The sequence below is a fragment of the Pogona vitticeps genome, chromosome 12 (assembly GCF_051106095.1).
Source record: "Pogona vitticeps strain Pit_001003342236 chromosome 12, PviZW2.1, whole genome shotgun sequence".
Taxonomy (NCBI): domain Eukaryota; kingdom Metazoa; phylum Chordata; class Lepidosauria; order Squamata; family Agamidae; genus Pogona; species Pogona vitticeps.
In genome coordinates, this window is record NC_135794.1 from 7573534 (window position 1) to 7588308 (window position 14775).

Below are 14775 nucleotides of genomic sequence, written 5' to 3' on the forward strand. Positions count from 1 at the left end.
CAGCGAAAAGGTAGCAAACATAGATTTCTCCCTTCTTTTTATCCTGACAACAACCCCTGATTAAGAGTGTGTGAGTGGCCCAGTGAGCTGTACAACTGAATGTGGATTTGAACCCAGGTTTCAACTGAAAACTTTGCAAAATAATCCAAAAATTACTAAACCTGTCATAAAAGCAGGCTAAAACAAAATGGAAAACATTAAGATAAAAGCCACTAAATCTGAGGAATCACAATGTCTTAGCATACCTGCAGCTTAAGAGAAAGACCTAACTACACCTTACTAGATAGTTTATAATCTGGCACTATGAAAGCAGAGAGCCAAGCGGTATAGTGGTTAAAAAGTGACAGACATGAGTGGGACATCCAGATTTTGATCCCACCTGAGCCATAAGTAACTTTCACACATGCAGTATTTCTTGGTCAGATCATCTCATGAGCCCATGAGAAAAAATAAAGAGGAAGAATGCCATGTATGATATCTTAAATTCACCACAGTAAATGTGGGATATAAATGCAACTACAGTAGGACCATAGTATCCACGGGAGATTGGGCCCAAAGCCCCCGCAGATGCCGAATACCGTGGATAATAGTGAACCCTATATAAATCAGTCTCTGATTCCCTCTAGTGGCCATTTCTGGTAATTATATTGTGGGAACGCATATTTCTGGGCTTTTTCTTTTAATATTCTTAATATTTTCATACTGGGTGATATGTGAAACCATAGATACTGATCTGTCAATATGGGGATCCTACTGTAATCAAAAAGAGGACATCCATTTCATAGATAAGATGCCACAATTTGACTTGCACTTGAAAACAAATACCGTATTTTTCGCTCTATAAGACGTACTTTTTCCACTCCAAAAAGTGGGTGGGAAAGTCTGTGCGTCTTATGGAGTGAAGCTGGTGATTTCGCCCCCACTGGCCCCGTGGGGGGAGCCTCCCAAGGGTCCGTGTCTGCCTTCCAGGGAAGGGAAGCCTCAAAAGGGTCCTGGAAGCTGGCAATTTTGCCCCCGCTGGCCCCGTGAGGGGGGGCAAGGTGAGCCTCCAAAGGGTTGTAGTGTGTGTTCCAGGACTCTTTGGAGGTTCACCCTGCCCCCCCCGGGGGCCAGAGGGGGTGAAATCACCACCTTCAGGGACTCTTGAGGCTTGGGAAGCGAGTCCCTGAAGGTGGTGATTCCGACCCCTCTGGCCCCTTGGGGGGGGGGCCTGGGTGAGCCTCCAAAGGGTCCTAGGGTGTGTTCCATAAGACGGACCTCTCCACAATTTTTTAGGAGAAGAAAACAGATTATTTTTTCCTGTTTTCTTCTCCTAAAAATTTGGTGCGTCTTATGGAGAGGTGCGTCTTATGGAGCGAAAAATACGGCAGGTATCCAGTGCAGAGAGAACAAAAACAGGCTTTAGACCCCAATATAGTCACTGTATTGTGAAGTTTTCAGTTGCTTTTTCAAAGCACACTACAGTAGGTCACATGATAGTAATCCAATGTTCCCTCTAAGGCAATGGTCCCCAACCTTTTCTGAACTACGGCCTGGTTGGGGGTGGGTGGGGACCATGTGTGGGTGGGCGGGGACACCTGTGTGTGCAAGTGTGTGTATGTGTGTGTGTGTGTGTAGTACATGCGGGGGGGGGGGCGTGGGAGATCTGTCTCCATGGCTTGGTCCTGGTGCAGCACTCCAGAAGATGTGAGGGAACACTGTAGAAATCCAATATGGATGTGCCCAGAAGATGCACAACTGATCTGCTCTCTCTCTCCCAGTCAAGGCTGTTGAAATACATTCCTGGACACAGCCACCACCTCAGTTTACAGGACTAATTCTAGGGCTAGGACTCTACACACCCAGTCTTTTCAAAGGAAATACAGCCCCATCTAGAAAGTGGCTCTTAAAATACAGATTCTGCATCTTCCAAAATTTTTTAACCATTCTGAGATATCCTACTCATTTAATCCTGCCCATACCCATTTCAAAAGCCAGGCCCAAGCCCAATGCCATGACAGATCAGGTTGCTTCTTTCCAGTTAAGTCAGCCCTTAGTTCCTTTATTCTGGCTTTAAAAAACAAACAAAAAATGGTAGTTTACAAAACTATCACATTTTAGACAGACTTACATAAGCAATACTTTCAATTTGTGTTTCTCTGGCGTAGATTTTTGTCTTTGTGGTTGTTTGTGGAATTCGTTTTCCTGGTGGGGGAAAAGACATCAGATTTAAGGTCAGAAGAAGAAAATCAGTATCTGATTCTTAAAAAAACCCCAAAAAACAAGAAGATGAGAACCATTAAAAAGAAGAAGCCTCCCTGAAGAGTGGAAAAGCATTGTGAGTAAACTCAGGCATCCCCTGGGCAAAGGCATGCAGCTGGCCAATCATTCACTTCCGGAAGCATTGTACTGCATATATTTCATAAAAGTCCATAATTTTAAATTACACAACAGTCTGATACAAACAAAGGAAAGAAAAGTTGAAGCACGTTTTACATAAGAATTCCAAAGCCTTTTGGATGCAAAGTGTTTTTGAACCTTCTACAAGGACAGTCCCAGATTATCTTACAGTCGTACCCTGGCTGAATAACAGACAAGAGAAAGAATCAACAGGGTGAAGCTTAAGTCTTGAGTACAGCCAGAATTTCACTAACCAGGAGCAACCCCATCTTTTCATGGAATTTGAAATCCTGGCAGTATCAGCCAACCCTCTAAATGCCAACATTTTCATATCTCTACCATCCCACCCAAATGCACCACTGTCAAGTTAGGAAAGAATCTTGTCTGAATCTTTGATGCCAGGCAAATCTGATAATACTGGGCTAGATGCACTAAGAGTCAAAACATAGAGAGTTTGCACGATACTATGCCTAACATGTTGTAAACTGCCCAGAATGGCCTTTAGCTAGACAGTTGGTACAGTGGTGCCTTGACTTACGAACGTCCCGACATACGACCATTTTGAGTTGCGACCAGCTCAAGCTGCAAAATTTTGCTTCCACTTACAGCCAGAGCTTCGAGTTACAAACACAAGAGGCAGGGAAAAAAGGCTGGGAATTCAAATTACAGGACTAACTGTTGGTGGACAAAGAGCTTCTTTGTAGCTCTTTCACCCCAACGTTTAGCGTGCACATGTTTGCAGAGAGGCTTCAGACTGCCTGGTCCTGCTTTCTGCTTCTGGGTGAGTACATTTACAGGGTTTTGCAGGGTGGGTTTGGGTTTTTTTGGGGGTTATGTTTCTGGGTTTTTGTGTGTTTTTCCCCAGCCCCATCGCATTCCAATGGGACTGGCTATGTGTGTGTGGGGGGGTGGGTTTTTTTTCTTGTTTTCCTCAGCCTCATTGCATTCCGATGGGGCTGGTTGTGTGGTTTTTTTTTTTTTTTTGATTATTTTTCAGCCCCATCGTGTTCCGATGGGGCTTGGAGTGGGGGTGTTTTTTTGGTGATTATTATTTTTTGTCTGGAATGGATTAATCGTGTTCCAATGCATTACTATGGGAAACGATGCTTCAACTTACAACAATTTTGAGTTACACCCATCTTCTGGAACAGATTATGGCCATAAGTCAAAGCACTACTGTATATAAATTGAATAAATAAATAAATGAACAAATAAACAAAAACAACAACAATTTTTTCAATACTGTTTTGAAACTTCTGGGCTTCCATGAAGGCCTATAAAGGGCTCCTGCATAGCAGCAAAGCAATATTGATGAAGGACAGTTTGCTTCCTATTACTAGCCTTCTTTTGCTCACTTCACAAAGTGCAGTGTGGGTGAGGCCCCAAAGAAATATTCAGTGTTCCGCGTGAAGTAAATGCAAACTCAAAATATATAATTATTTTTATTCTCTTATTTAAAAAAATGATACCCCACCCTATATCACAGGATCTCAAGGCTGGCTACAGAGCCAACAAGACAAATTAAACACATTCAAGCATTAAAATAGGTATAGTTCTTGGTCTAAATGCAATGTGGTTTATACATTATGGCTCTTCTATGGACTGACACAATACAATAAAACAAAAGAAGAGCAGCAGATACAACTAGTTTAAAAACATCTTAGTAAAAGGTTAACAAATAAAGAAGTGAGCCAAAGTTCTCCCTATTGCTTGAATAATAATGTTGGACTTCTTTGTGTATGGGCTACAAACAGAACATCCCATGCTGGCCTCTACTTCATTTCTGCCTGGGGGGGGAGCAAAAGCAAAACCTCTTGGAAAAGATAAAAAAGGAACTGAACCTTATTCAAACGCCTGGACTGCGAGCTGATTAAGACAGTAAGCACTGTCCCATTTTGAACTGGGGTTGGAAAGAGAACAGGAATGTAGTCAACAACTTCCATAAATGGTTGTGGCATAAATATCACCAAAACAAACTATGCCATGCAGCGTTCTAGCAGCTGTATTTAATGCTAATTGAAACTCCCCAGGCTGCCCTCAAAGGCAACCCATACTGTACTCTATGCCAGAATCCTTTCAATGTAGAAGGACTCCATGATAAAGAAGTTATAATGCCACCGGCTCCCTGAAATATGAAATAGCTAGAGAATCTTTATACCAGATTCGAGAGACAAAAACCACATCAGTTACAAATTACTTACATTGGTCCAGCTGGTTCATCATCTGCAGAAGGTATTCATTGTGACCCAGTGAAGAAGAGAAAGAGAGAGAGAGAGAAATTATTTTAAGTTCCATACTTTTGTATCAGTGGACAGCACACAGTATCATCTATGTACAGCATTTATTTAAAGGCCATTCCATTTGGTATTGCAAAGATTCATGAAGTTATTTGACTTTTGTCTAGATTTGAGTTTAGATGACAAGGTATGTTATTCAAAATGGTTTCAGTTAACACTTTGAATGCTTATAATGAAAAACTGCAACTGTAGTGGACAGATTGTTGCGATGCGGTCATACTCATCTTGTCCCCAAGTTCCAGTGGTTCAATCTTACAAGATAGATGAGAAGACAAACCAACATTTCAGTTGTAAAATCCTGCTGTTTGTTTCTAAAATTAATGAGTTTTAGTCTCCTCCTCTCAACTCTCAACGGACAAAACACTGGTATAAGATTTCACAAGTATACCACCATCTCTCTTAAACCATGTTTCATACACTTTTTTCCTTGATGTCTCGAAAAAAATTATGTTCAGGAAGTGGAAGAGGCAATTTTGATTGATGCTAAGTGGGAGAGCCAGAAAGTTGTCCCTTTTTTCATTTTTTGAAAATGGAAAAGTAATTAGTTAACATGTGGCTTTTCATACAGGCTTCTTTAGAATCTACTGGACATTTCATTTATGCTTTAAATTGCTGCGATACATTACACATAAAAAGAGGTACCTTTCAAGCAATGAAAAACCCAATCTACAAACTTGTGCTGTAGAAATTGTACCACTGACAACCCTTTCTGTGTTTCATCATCATTTTTCCAAACTTAAAAAACTATATGTATTTTTTAAACTCAGCAGGATTCCACAAGAGGTCTTAGGGCACACAAAGCAGTTATGGAAACTACAGTCTTAACAGTGTAAGGCAACCGCATGAGCACACACCAGGAGTAATGTCGACCAAGGCTGCACATTACTCCACCTGTACCTTTGAGGTAACGGATAGGTAAAGCCACTGCCAGCACAGTTACCAGAACAAAAAATAAAATAAAAATAAAAAATGAACAAAACGTTCAAAAGAAAAAGAGCTAACCACAAACCAACAGCTTTACAGCCAAAATAACACACTAGCGACACACCAGTGTCCACAGAAGTCTGTTACTAACAGCAAACTATCAGAACAAGGTACAGAGAGAACTACGACTAGTAAAGACAACCAGACATATCAATGTGCTGTATATACAGTGGAGATATACAGAGACACATCAGGTACTGAAACATAAAGCACATTACAGCAAAACTAAGTCTCCCCTCAAACAAACATCTTTCACTTCCCATAAAATCTCAGAGGCAGACTATGTTAGAGACTCTACATTATATAAACGAGTACATTTGGGAGCCTTTGACTGGAATATGAGAGACATCGGTGAGAGTTCTTAGTTTTGTTTCTTTTTTTCCCTAGAGATTAGCAGGGTTAGTAGTGCCATATTAAAGCAATCATTCTCCTTTAAGCCTTGCTTCAAACACCACAGACTACATAAAATGGGATTGTTTGGTTAACCAGTTCCAAAAAGGATGCAGGCCCTTGTCTTTCTCATTAGGATTTTGCAACTCTACCTTATACGACACAAAATCCTCCATAAGTCAAGCCTCTGAGCACCTCAGGTGGTGCAAGACTGAGCTTACAAAGGAAGGTTTTACTGAATCCCTCTTCTGAAAGTTCTCCATTTGACAAATGAAAGCCAAAGAGGCATTCTAGCATAGGTGAACTACATGCCAGAGCTCGGTCTCTACTGTTCATGTGCAATGAAATCTTGGATAGGTGAGGCCGCCATCACCTTCTTTCTATGCCCACCCCAAAAATGTGGCTGTTAGAGAAAGCCATTGTATGTCACTAGCTTGTGGGTCAAGTTGCTTACTCATTACAAAATCAGTTCCAGCAGGGTACAAAATGCAGACAAACAGAAGGACCAAAATCCTAGAGAAGTTGACTGATAAAAGGGAGGTACAAGAAAACTACAGAAAATGGTACAAATTAGAAAACAAGGATTCAACAGCAAACTTAAACCCAAATTAGTTGTGAACGTGAATGAGGAAAACTAAGGAAAGTGTTAACATTATGAACTGTGCATTGTATAGACTGAAGCGGAGATTAAACAAACTCCAAAGCATGCAGATCTCTCACTTACCACCATTTTTAAAAGGAATGATGCAATTGAAGGGGGAAAAAAAGAAGTCATAGTAACTGACAAATAACAATACAACTCAAACAGCATGATCTAGTAATTCTCTGATTCACTAGCACTGGAGGTGGTGGCCACACAAGAGAAGCCTCTGCATTCCATTCTGAAGGGTGGAGGGGTCCAGAGAAGCGGCCTGAGTCCCTTTTCAGAGTATTGTTCCATGGTTCTTATTCTGTGGCAATGTACTGTTCTGCTGGGAGCATTCTGGCAACTTTACCAACTGAGATAGTTCTGCTATATGGACCACTGTGGGCATGGGAAAGTATGTGCATCTGAAAAGGTATAGTTTAGGCTCAGGAGTTCTTAAGCCAAAATTAATATTTGTATTTTGCAGTTTAGCAATGGAATGGGCATCGCAGCCCACCTACCTGAGGACAATCCTCACTTCTCATTTTGCAAATTTGTATAACGGTGCAAGAATATGAAAACATCATCAAAAAGCACTTCTATCTAGTGGGCACATGGATGCAAGAAACCATGCCACTAAAAATCCTCCCAAGGAAGGCCACAGTGACATCTGATTTGTCACTTCTAAATGTTTTTAAAAAGAGAACATGCAGATTTTACAAGCCCATAACCTATAGAAATCAACAAAACACATCCTGCACTCTCTCTATAAAAACCATAAATTCAGCATTTAGCATTTAATTTGGGATTTTTAGTTAAGAAAGCAGGATCAAAAAATAAAATGAAAGAACTAATGAATGAAATGAAGTGTATTTTGTTTGCTGCTCTCTGCACAGGATGCTTGTAGAAAACGCAATGTGAGAATTTGCACCAAGTACTGAATTTCCTTATGGTTCCATGGAGCAGTATAGCACTACAGCACAGTATTAGAGAGAGATATATATCTAAAGTCACTAGTGACCAAAGGAATTTTGCTTTTAACTATGAGATATTTTCTTTTTGATGTCTACCTGGCTTCTATGTTTAACCAATAGCTCTTCTTTCACTGGCCTATTCAGCCTTTGAAATTACAGTGATGCCTCGCAAGACAAAAATAATTCGTTCTGCAAGTCGTTTCGTATTGCAAAAATTTTGTCTTGCGAAGCCTACTACACATTCTGGACTTCAACTCTTAGGACACCCAAACCAGAATGACAAGTGGACAGGGATTTGTGAAATTGTAGTCCAGTACATCAGAAGGGCCGAAGGTTAAGAGCCACTGGACTATCTGTCTTCCCTGATTTATTCCACAAGGTTTTTGGGAGGTGGATTTTCATTTCACTCCATCTATAAGCCACCAAAAAAAATTTTTTTTCCTGTCTTAAATTTACATGAAATGCCTATGGGGAGGGGTGCTATACTAGGCAAATTCAGGTATATTAAAAAAATGCAAACATTTGAACAAAAGGCAGAAAAGAAAGTGGCAGATGCGAGGAAGTCTCCTGGAAGCCATGTAGTATAAATTTGACATGGTTGCTTTCATTAGCCAAACTAAAATTTTTCTGAAGACTTCAATGGCTCAAAACATGTTGGCAAACAAAGCCAAACTGTGTTTTTGGAGCCATTTCCCACATCACAAAATTCTGGCATGCAAAGTGACTGAAAGACATGTGGTGTACTATATTCAAACTCACATAAAATTTTAATTACTTCAAAAAGGTCCGTCTGGCATTAAAAAAAAAATAACACATACGTTACCTGTACATTGTAGCATGCAATGGTTATGGGAATGTATTGCTTCCATGTCAGATTTCTGTGTAGTAAGAAATCATGGAAGACCAAATTCACAAATCACCATATCTCTAGGGCCAAGGGTCCTACTTTAGCTACTCTCCAAATTTGTGCAATACTATAAACAATTGTTTCAACAGAAGGAAAAGAACTGAAATATAGAATTTGTCTGAATTCTCTTCTAGAAGGCTACATGCCTTGGCCCAGATTAGCATTCAGACATACTTTGTAAAAGGAGTGCTAGAAAATCTTCCAACTTAGTTTTCCCATTTGATCTGAAGAACACATCTCTCAGTAGTAGCAACAGAGAAGTAAACTTGTCAAGAAATGATACCTGAAAACCAGCAATCCTTTTCCTCTGTGAATCATCAGACTTCACAGCTGGCAACAAAAACTTTGAGACATAGCATTTTGAGGGCATTTGGCAAAGATTTTATGGCTGCACTTATAGCAGCCAAGTTTGATCAACAGAAATGAAACACTCTTGGATAAATAAATTGTCTTCTACTGAAAATTTCCAGCTATCAACTAATGCAACCCATCTGAAAAGGAATGGAGGAACCAATCTCAAAGACAACACATCATCTGGCAAAGTGAGTCCAAATGGAACTGAAGCACTATCTACAAAAACCCATCTTTGGGCTAAAGGACAAGAAGGCTGATCAAGTCATGTTCTTTCTTTCTGAACTCTTTACATAGCCTTCAGTCACGAGCAACAAATTCTTCATTCAGAAGTTAAGCCACAAAGTATGCCTACTCTTTGCCAGGGAAATTAAATGTGCCAGATGACAGAAAGAACACAAAGAGAAAGTGAAATTTAAACGGTTTCTTCATATTATTATTCATACAATCAAGCCAAGAAAATGATATTAGAATGCAGATAAATGAAATGAAACTATCGCTCAGCTGGTGTACAAATGCAAACAGGATTTTAAAAAAAATTCCCTATCAAGCTCACAAATTAAGAAGTAATAAGACAAAATGTTACCATAGGTTGAACTAAAACTTAGTGCATAAAGCAGTATTCCAAGCAGAAACAACTTATTTGCAATATTCTCTGAAAGAAATGTAGTCAAGGAGTTTTTACTGTCTGCTTATCAACTTACTAGTCTTTTTTGTTGAAACAACCATCTTGGCCTATTATATAGCTCACTAAGACCAAGTGATTATTCTTGCGCTCTGGGAAGGCAGAGGGAGGGGAATATGGCAAAAATGCTATACATCTCATTCAAGTAATACAAGCTACATACAGACAATGTAAATGCACACACTGGCACTCCTTAAGGCCAGTTTTGCAAATCATTTGTAACTTTTGCAGAATGCAGCACATTCACAAGACAAATGATATGTATAAAGACAGCAAGGATAGAGAAGCTTTCTCCTCCAGATATGTGGACTCTTCGAAAACCTCGGCAGCACAGCCAACAGTGAGAGATTTAGTGGATTGCAGTCCAAAACATCTAGAGGGCCAAAGGTTCTCATTATTGTTATGCAAGAAGCAGAGGTGGGTCATATTATGAGAGAGGCAGCTGGCTGCTTCTGTCACTTGGCATCACTGAACGACCAACGTCTTTTTGTACATTAGAAAACATTGCCTTTACTGCCTTTTGAAAAAGCAAACAGCTGGGCACAAAAGACTGCAGCCTTTTTATGCCCAAGATGCAGGTAGCCAGCACAGATGTGAAGAAAGTCTGGTTGTACTCCCCACAGACAGAAAAATTCTCTCTCCATCCTGCCCACACCACCTCACTGATAAATCTACTTAGGCACCATGGATAGAACTTGCATGAATAGAAGGATGAGGATGAGGATGGATACGTCACTGCATTAATTTAGCTCACTAGAAAAGACTTCAAACATCATCATATATATCTAAAGTACTTCATTTCTTCAGGCAAAAACAAAACAAAAAGTAAAAAATTAAGTGGATAAAAACATTGTGGCACCTTAATGAGAAACTGCTATGTTTTAATGTGAGTTTCCACAAAAGCTCACATTAAAGTACAGCCATTAGTCTATAAGGTGCCACAACACTTGTCTTCCTTTTAAAATTATTTTTGTTTTGTTTTTACCAGACGTGCTAGCACAGACCAACACTGCTACCTCTTCTAAAACAACATTTATGGAAGGCACTGGGATAGCACTTTCACAGGTAAAAATATACACAAGGATCTAAGCATATTAATTTTTTCTAGTTAACCGGGCACTCCTCTACTGTCACTGGTTTAGGTAGAACCATAATACACTTTTACTACAGGGAACACTTCATCTTCTGCACAAGAAACAGACCCAGATGGAAATCTGGGCCATCAGAATGTCAATGTATTCACCTAAACCTCAAGAACTTAAATTGCACTGAGAATGCATATGTGACGGTACTTTTCATTTGAAATTAGATCAGTCCAATCATTCCACCTACATATCACTAGAAGGGTGAAAATATTCTACTTACACTGGCCTAATTTACAAAAACATTTTAACATAGTACAAGTTGATGTGATGAAGACCATTTTCCATCTATAGTATGTAGCAAGCTTGTTCCATAATACAATAATAGATATTTTAAAAAGTAAAGAGAAGTTGCCTTTTCAATACTTTGACTTTGTCACTCCTCATTGCACTAAGATGAATCTGGAAAGCTGGAATGGGCTACAGACAACATGAGCCAAGGTAACACACACACAACCAATCAGTTATTTTTCCTAATTCCGCATCTATTATTCTGTGCATGTGATATCAACGAGCAAAGATTGCTCACTGCAAATAACCAACTTTGACCAACTTTGAAGGGGGCATCTACATCAGAAAATAATACACATTTCCCTTTCCCTTTTCTCCTCCCCAAATGCTCATGAGGAGCGCTCTGCTCAGAAATTCACCTTAATAAATGCTCCTTTTGATTCAGTCATTGGAAGGCAAAGTCAACAAGGACACAGATGACAGCACAATTCAGCGGGGTAAGGATGGAAAATAATTGCATGGTAGGGGAAAAGCCAAGAGCGAATAATCACTGATTTAAGTCTCGAGAGCCCACAATACCTTAGTTCTTCAAATATACTATGTGATCTAACTGTAAGCGATACAATAGATCAATGCCAGCTATCGAACTGTTAGAAAAATATAAATGCAGCACATCCTGAAATAGTTTTTAAAATGCAATACTATATGCTTAATGTTCATATCAATGTCAGTTCAATTATATCTCTAAAGTCTCATTAGACTCTCCCAATGATGTAATTTACTTTTCAGAATGAGATTCTACAATTGAAATAAAAGTACAGTACCAATAAGGGATATCATCTTGGGAAGAGAGAGGTGGAGAAGACTTCACCAGAAATGTTCAGGTCAGCAACACTGAGGAGCAATTTCCACATGCAAATATAGATGTGCATGCACAGATCCATATTTATGTACAAGGATATCAGCAACATGAGAATAGGCCTAATAGGATAATCTACTTTTTGCTTTACTGTATCAGAAACAGTTCCCTGTTCCTACTTCCCTATGACCTCTGGTGATGAACACAGGGTATAGCCATTCTTGAGCTGTAAAACTGAAGAGCTTTCTGACACGAGATTATGTCTATATGAACCATACAAGTGGAAATACAAATATACACCCTGGGCAAGGGGCAGTATATCACACTGTTCACAGCACTATCCGTAGAAAATGGTTGAACTGTAAAAAATTTTTTTTTACTGAAACTGGCACAATTAGATTGTGACCTGCAAATCAATTAAAATTGAACAATTGTAGTTAATCCATTTTAATTGTCATAGGGAGTTAATATCTTGAAATCTGTTTCAATAGCACTGGGACAGAAGAAGTTCACCATGACAGAGCAGGACACCACTATTCTGGACTGTGATGGACAGACCACTTTATGTATCAGATATGTGTCTACATCATTACACTGCCCCTAAATATAGTTGTACAATTTTTTAAAAAGTGTGCTGATTATATACCGCCCATAGTGCTTAAAGCACTCTCTGGGTAGTTTACAATTTAATTATGCAGGCTACACACTGCCTCCTCCCCACAAGATGGGTACTCAATTTACCAAACTTGGAAGGATGGAAGGCTGAGTCAGCCTTGAGCCAGGCATCTAGGACTGAACCCAGCGTGTGAGCAGAGGTTTGGTTGCAGGACTGCAGTTTAACTACTGTGCCATGAGGCTCTTAACTGAGCTAGGGATGGGAAAAGTGCGCCCAGATACCGAATTACAATTCTCTCCTTACTACTGGCCATGTGAGCTAAGGCTGGTGGGAGTTAGTCCAACAATATCTAAGCTCTTATTTGGCATTTCTTGATCTTAATCATGGTTGGGATTGCTAAATCCACTTAAGCAAAGCTATCTTCTTCCTAATTTTCTCTGTATCCTCTCTCTTAATACATTTGGATGGTTTGTCCTCTACTCACCATTGAACACAAAACATGCATACCCAGAAAGAAAAAGGGAACATCCCTCAATTCCTGGACTATGTGTAACATCAAACTTATTCCCATTGTTAAAAGGGCAGAGGTCAATGGTAGAAGATCTTCAGAACATGCATTTAGAGGTTTCACAAATTTTATGAAACTAAGAAGGAAGCATAAATTTTGATGGCAAAGGAATAAGGCAACCATATAGCAAATATCCTAGTTGTGAGCAATCTGGCCAGAAGAACCAGAATGTCACCAGTATCCAGTAAGAACCTCCTTACCTGGTTTCCTGGGTTCTCAAGCACATGAGAACACAATAGGGAATATCCAATCATTTTCACACGCTTAATTCCTGGAACATGCATCTTTTCAAGAGTTCATTAAAATGAGCCAAGCACAGCACTGGCAAATGCTCAATCCAATCAAACAGTAACTGGAACCTTCTAAATAAGGCCATGCACAACTCTCTTCATGCCAAACTGAAAGCTTCAGCCAACTAGTCCGGCCATAGACCTCTATGAGGCAGTGAAGAGCTTAACATAAAGGCTTTATTGAGAAGCCATCAGCAGAGGATGCTGTAATATGTAAAGCACACAAACTTTTCTGACACCTATGGTTTGGCTGAAAGGAAAGGGCTTGTGAGAAGATTTTCTCATGTTAGTAGGCAGAGCCATAAGCAAACAGTCATCTCAAAATTGTTCTGAAGGATTGGGTTTAAATATACATAGAGACTCTCATACTCATCATACCTACAGCCACTTGCATTTTGAAGAAGAGCAAAAGTAAAAATAAAAATGGAAGGAGTCTCTTAATAGTTACTTTTATATTTCTGGTAATATTCTCTTCTAACTTCAGAGCACTCAACTTGAATGTTTCATATCAAATATTACAAATAATTTGTAGTTGAAAGAAAGAAAATTTCTGTTTTTGAATTTCTGCTTGAATATTTTTTTAAAAAAAAACTTACCCAAGAAGCTTCCCTTTCAGCAGATAACATTCATCTTGACATTTTGTCAAGTTAGCTGTGCAAAAAAATGACTGTAGGATGGAACTGATTACATTATCTTAACACTAAACACTGTCTGCTGCTAAGACTCCATCTATGTTGTCACTTTTTCTTATTAGACTACTCTAGATTGGTCTATGGTTACCTATTGCAGGCAATATTGGTCCCTGCATACTTACAGATGCCATTTACAAGGACTATATTGTTAACATGAAACACTCAACATTAGCTCCTTATATGGCAACCACCGTCATAATATATAAGAACCTCCATGCTCTTATACGTATACAAAACAGCCAACAATTTGACAGGGTTTCAAAACGAATTCCCTGGCTACAAAAGCTGCCAGTCTTGGGGGTTCTAGTCTAAATTCCTGCCTTGTGACTTGTTTAGAAGGATGGTTTGCAACTACAAATTGAGGTGATTTCCTTAAAGGACATGCAAGCATGAAAGACAGCATTCTCCCTACAATGAACTGTAGGTATGTTTAGGTAATAGCCCTTATACTGCTCATGCAAACAGTTGCTTGACAAGCATTTCTGGTCAAGAGATACACAAACCTTCTTAGTTATGTTGTAAATATTGGGAAAGGAATAGAGGTGAAAAGAATTCAGCACGGCAGAAAAACATACAGCGAACAGAGGCAGCTGCGTTTGAGCAGAGTTGACTTTCCAATGCTACCTTTTTAAGCGAACTTGATCTCCTTAGGATGGTTTCACAAAGGCAATGCTATAATTCTACATAATACGAAACCAGTCTCCTTCTACCCTTGATGTAAGGGACAGTTTTGTAAAGACCACATGTTTCAATATAAGCTCTGCTTTCTGTAACATAATTTTCTC

At 39.4% G+C, this 14775-nt stretch overlaps 1 protein-coding gene across 3 annotated transcripts in view; it reads right to left on the reverse strand.

The window, feature by feature from the left end:
* Positions 1-14775, reverse strand: part of NPTN (neuroplastin) — a 50961-nt gene that overhangs the window by 1863 nt on the left and 34323 nt on the right. For all 3 annotated transcript variants that reach the window (XM_072982059.2, XM_072982058.2, XM_020803685.3), the window contains 2 exons: positions 4581-4602; positions 2111-2184 (listed from right to left, as the gene is read on the reverse strand). In XM_072982059.2, the coding sequence (XP_072838160.1) occupies positions 2124-2184; positions 4581-4602 (83 nt within the window). In that variant the 3' untranslated portion in view covers positions 2111-2123. The remainder of the gene's footprint in view (positions 1-2110; positions 2185-4580; positions 4603-14775) is intronic.